We start from the raw sequence: 4,657 nt of genomic DNA on the forward strand, positions 1-4,657 counted from the left end.
GGGCAGGGCAAGGCAGGCGGGGTGGGGTCCCTACCCGGCGTCGGCGTGCGGTACGTGCCGCTCGGAGCAGCGGGAGCAGCAGGCCCCGCGACTCTACGACGGGGAGGGGGCGGCAGCGAACGTGAGTGAGGGGGAGAGGGCGGCAAACACTTGGCAATCGGCCTTACGTGCGTCTGCCTCACTCCCCTTCCTGGTCGGCCGTGCCGAGGCCGCGCAGAGGCCGCACAGGTCCAGCCGAGTGCGACGGCCGCCGACACCGGACCGACCGGGGTGGGCGCCGTCCTCCCTGTCGCTGGTCATGTGGGATCCGCCGTAATCCATCAATTTGGCCGCTCGTCCCGTCCGGTCCCCGCAGCAGGCCGCAGGCCGCGAGGCGGACCTGCTCTGCTGGTCCTACCGCTCCTGCTGCTCCTGCCGCAGGCCTCGCCCCCTAAGCGCCTTTCGCCCCCCTGGACAGGTCCCGGACAGGCGGATCGTGCAGGGCGTATAATTGGCGCGAACGGTACCCGACCCGCCCTACCGCACGCTGTATGGCCGAGATGGGATCCGTTTGACGGCGCCCGTCCCCACTACCGCGTTGACCACCCCCGCTTACTTCCGGGTGCCCTTCTTCCTTGCCTCCGGGAGGATGCCCTCCGCGGCGAGAGAGGCCCACCTACCCACCCCGTTGGAATGGGCAACCACCATCTGAAAAGATGCCTTCCGTTTTTCCCGCTGCGCCACAATCCCTCATATCTCCCAGTCCGGGTCCTCACGTTGCCGTCCTTTGCGCGGCGGGGGTAAGCGTCAGCACCGAGGCCGACAGCGAGGCCCTCGGCGCGGATGGCGCAGGGCCGGCCGGTGTGGCTGGGCTAGGCCGGCCGGGCAGGACCCGCTGCGGCTGGGTCCGAGGCCGGTCCGAGACGGGGCAAGTGCCTCGCTAATGATGATAGATGTGGCCGGCATCCTTGAAGGGAAAAGGGAGGTAGGTCGGTGGGGCTTGGGGGCCGCCGGCTCAAAGGAAGGTAGAGGGAGGGAGAGTGAGAGCGAGGGGGAGAAAAGAGAGGGAAGGGGAGAGAAAGGCAAGCTGCTGTCTGAAATTTCGGACGACAGCGTAATGGAATACCTGTATGGGTCAGCAAGTTGGTGCTGCGGGGAGGGGTTGGGAGGGGGGGGGCATCCGCCATCCCTGTGCCGTCCATCACGGTGTGCGGCGCGGTCATAATGCGCTTTGTTCGCGCCTCGCTCGCCAGGGCTCTAGGACCTCCAGGACGGCGCTCGTGAACGGTGGCGAGTTCTCGAGGAGCGGCCGGCCCAGCCAGGGGCTCGCCCGCCGAGTCAGGCTTGGGGCCGAGGGGTACGCCACTCGAATAAATCAGTGTACACCCTCCAAATCAGAAAAAAGTAGGAGAAAATCAAAAAATTAGAGTGGAAATAGTGGAAATAATGAAGGAAAAATCAGACCGAGCAACCAGAGGTGCTCCTCGTTGGAGTCGAGGTCTCGGCGGCCCTGTGCCCTGGCCTGGGCCACCTTCAGGCAGGCCAGGCTTGGAAGAGTGTTGTGTGTATATTGTTTGTGGGGCTGGGGGCCCCTGGATGGGGCGTGGCCTAGCGCACAGTACTGATTGTTGGCGGGCGGGGGGGAAGTTGGGACGAAGCATAACGCACCGCTCCCCCGCGCGCCAAACCTGCTGGTATAGACTGGATCGTCTAAAAACAGCAGATAAAAGAAGAAAAATCAAGAAATATCTAGAGAAAACAGAGAATATGTGTGTGTAGGTTGAAGTTGAAGTACCCCTCGGTCAGGGGTTTCTAGCGTAGTGGGTAGCAGCAGGTCTCGGTGTTGGTATCACACCTCCGCGCGCCCCGGCTCAGCCCGGGCTCGGCCCCGACCACACTCCCCCCGGAGCTACGCTACGCCGAGCCACGCCGCTCTAACGGCGTAGATTGGCCGTTCGGTTTGGAAAGCTCGGGCGGGGCGGCCGTGAGGCACTCTGGGGCGCGCTGAGTCGTGCCGTGGGGGCGCAGTGGCGTAACCAAGAGAGACGGGGCGAGAGCGGCACCCAGTGTGTTCGGGAGCGCGAGAGAGGCAGAGGGTTGTGGGGTGAAGGTCTGCGACCCCATCACCTTTCTCTATTTCCCGCTCACCTCTGGAGCTTTTGTTCGGTCCCGGTCCATCCCTACGCCACTGCGGCGCCGGGGTGGAGCCGGGCGGGTTGGTTTGAGGGGCGCTGCAGCCAGGTTGCGCCCTGCTGTGTGCACCAGGTGGTGGGCGGGGCGGGCTCCTCTGTTCAGCCTCTCCTCCCCGAGCGCGGCAGGTCCTTTCTCTGGCTAATCCCGGTCGAGTTTGTGGAGCGGCGCGCCGTGGCCGAGCCGAGCGGCGCGCAGCCAACAAGTGAGTTGACACAGGCGAGCGCCGCCCCCGTGGCCCCGAAGGTCCCGCAGGTATGCAATCCGGTTTAGGTTTGGGTTTCAAATTGGGAGTTTATATCTCTTTCGTGGAATTCATTACTCGGTGGGAGGGAGAGTCGCGCTGCCGGGGGCGGGAGTGGGCGTGGGCGGGCGGTGGTTTGAGACTCCCCCGGAGAGATCCCCAACCGTATTATGCACTCGGCATGAACTAGTGAATCTGACGTTAATTTCCAAGTTGGCGTCGCTCTCTCCATCTCTCTCTCTCTCCCTCTCCCACCCCCTTCAGGTCCACGCCAGCTCGTGCCCCGCTGCCAACGAGCAGAGGTAGTCTAATCGGAAGGTAGGGCGGGGCGGGCTGGGGTGGTGATGGGCTGCTATTGCTAGGTATTACGCTCTGGAGATCCCATTTCAAGGCGAAACCGCTCCGGTATGCTAAATTGCCTTGGTGGTCCCGGTGTCCTCTGCTGTGGCGGGGCGGCTCCTGCGTGCGGTGTGTGTGCACGCGTGTGTGCACGTGTGTGTGCACGTGTGTGTGCACGTGTGCGTGTGTGTGCGTGTGAGGAGAAAGGGCGGGGGAGAGATTGGGGGCTACGCAGGAGAGGGGTGCGCTCGTAAGGGCCCTGACTGACGGATAATCACGTGCGATAATTGATAAGTGTCGCGTGGTGTACTTCGTTAAAGTTGAGACAAGGGTTGGAATTAATGCGGTGTTTGTTTTATGTTGCAGCTATTTTCGCGGTTCGGCAAGGTGTTGAAGATCGTCACCTTTACCAAAAACAGTAAGTGAGAGGAACCTTGTTTTCTGTTGGAGAGGGTTGGCTCGTTCTCAAGACAGTTAAAGAGAGTAAAATCCAAAAACTGATAGATTTTGTGAAAGTTTTCTTTTTTTTCTTTTCGGGTGTTTGGTACCTAATCTCTCCGTGTTCTTGCTCTTTTGCTCCCGAATAGACCTCTTTAGATGTGACTTTCTGTACTTTCTGTACGCTTTTCGTGTTTCCAACGTCATTTTTATCATTTTCAAGATATTAATTTCATTATCGAGTAGTCCCCCACTCGAAAGTTGCTGTGTTCTGTTTCCTGTACCTCTTCAACTTGGGACTCGCTAATCCACCTCTTTTTTGTTGTAATGTACGTTGTACGTAGTGTCTTTCTCTATCTCTAAGCATGTCGTAAAACTGTTTCAGACTCCTTCCAAGCTCTTATTCAGTATCCGGACGTGGTCACAGCACAGTCTGCCAAACTGGTGAGTTGACTGCGAAACAGCGGAGTACCGAAGTCAGGAGCAGCAGGGTAGGGTAGGGGGTCAGTCGGCCGGGCCGTCGGGAGGGCAGCGGGGCGCGCGGGGCCGGGGCCGCAGGGAAAGGACCTAACGCCCTTTTGATCGGCGGGGTGGGAGAGCCGGGGTGGGGAGGGGTGGGGGCAGCAATTTAGTTTGTAAACACGGCCCTGTTAGTATCACTGCTGCGGTTTAAGTGCCGCATAATCTACGCAGGCGACACGCTTTGCGCGCGTCCCGCTGTCGCGTTACTCTGCGCGGGAAAACTCTACCCCTTCCTTCCTTCTTCCCTCACCTCTTTTTTTTTCTCCACCCCTTATCTTGTACATCGCCTTTCCCCTCGACGTCGCCCCCGTCGTCTTTTATAACAACAACCACTGCCAAGACGACGATGACGACGACAAAAAAAATATGACGTTAGCTGTGTGGAGCAAAGGAAGGCTGATTAGCCGCAGAGCGACAAGTGGCGCTCCGCTTATCGCCCGATTGCGTCGCTGGTTCTTCAGCCGTAACTACTTGTTGTGCCGAGCAGCTCTTGCGCCCCTCCAACCCCCGCCGCGTCCCGCCCGCCCCGCCTCCCGCAACCCCGCGCGTGTCCTCGACCGCTGTTACTTTTTATCGTCCGGAAAACTTGTCGTGGATTCGAAAAGCGCAGCGGGGGCGCGGCCAGGGAAGGGGGAGCAGAGGGAAGGCCAGACCGTGGGGCGCTTGTGTCGCCACTTAGCGACGTCGTTGTCGAGTCGGTGGCAGCAGGCGGCAGGCCACGCCCCGCCACGCCATGCCACGCCACCCTTTGCGCCCCGACGGCCGCGACAGGCGTTCTTCTTTTGATTACGGCGAAGTTGTAACCCAACTGCAGTCGTTCGAGGCTCAGCTCAATACGCTTCCAGTCGGGGCGCTCTCTACTTTGTGGCAAGGGGAAAATTAGGGGTTGGGTGGGAAAGTATTGGTGGTTATAGGTCGAGGGGGAGGAGGGAGGTGGAGCGGGGA

General features: G+C 60.4%; 1 protein-coding gene across 2 annotated transcripts in view; it reads left to right on the top strand.

Moving 5' to 3' along the window:
• Positions 1-4,657, top strand: part of LOC113204092 (polypyrimidine tract-binding protein 1) — an 80,243-nt gene that overhangs the window by 48,441 nt on the left and 27,145 nt on the right. For both annotated transcript variants that reach the window (XM_052271247.1, XM_052271246.1), the window contains exons 5-6: positions 3,119-3,170; positions 3,576-3,634. In XM_052271247.1, the coding sequence (XP_052127207.1) occupies positions 3,119-3,170; positions 3,576-3,634 (111 nt within the window). The remainder of the gene's footprint in view (positions 1-3,118; positions 3,171-3,575; positions 3,635-4,657) is intronic.

The sequence above is a fragment of the Frankliniella occidentalis genome, unplaced genomic scaffold (assembly GCF_000697945.3).
Source record: "Frankliniella occidentalis isolate FOCC.00 unplaced genomic scaffold, Focc_3.1 Scaffold156, whole genome shotgun sequence".
Lineage (NCBI taxonomy): Eukaryota > Metazoa > Arthropoda > Insecta > Thysanoptera > Thripidae > Frankliniella > Frankliniella occidentalis.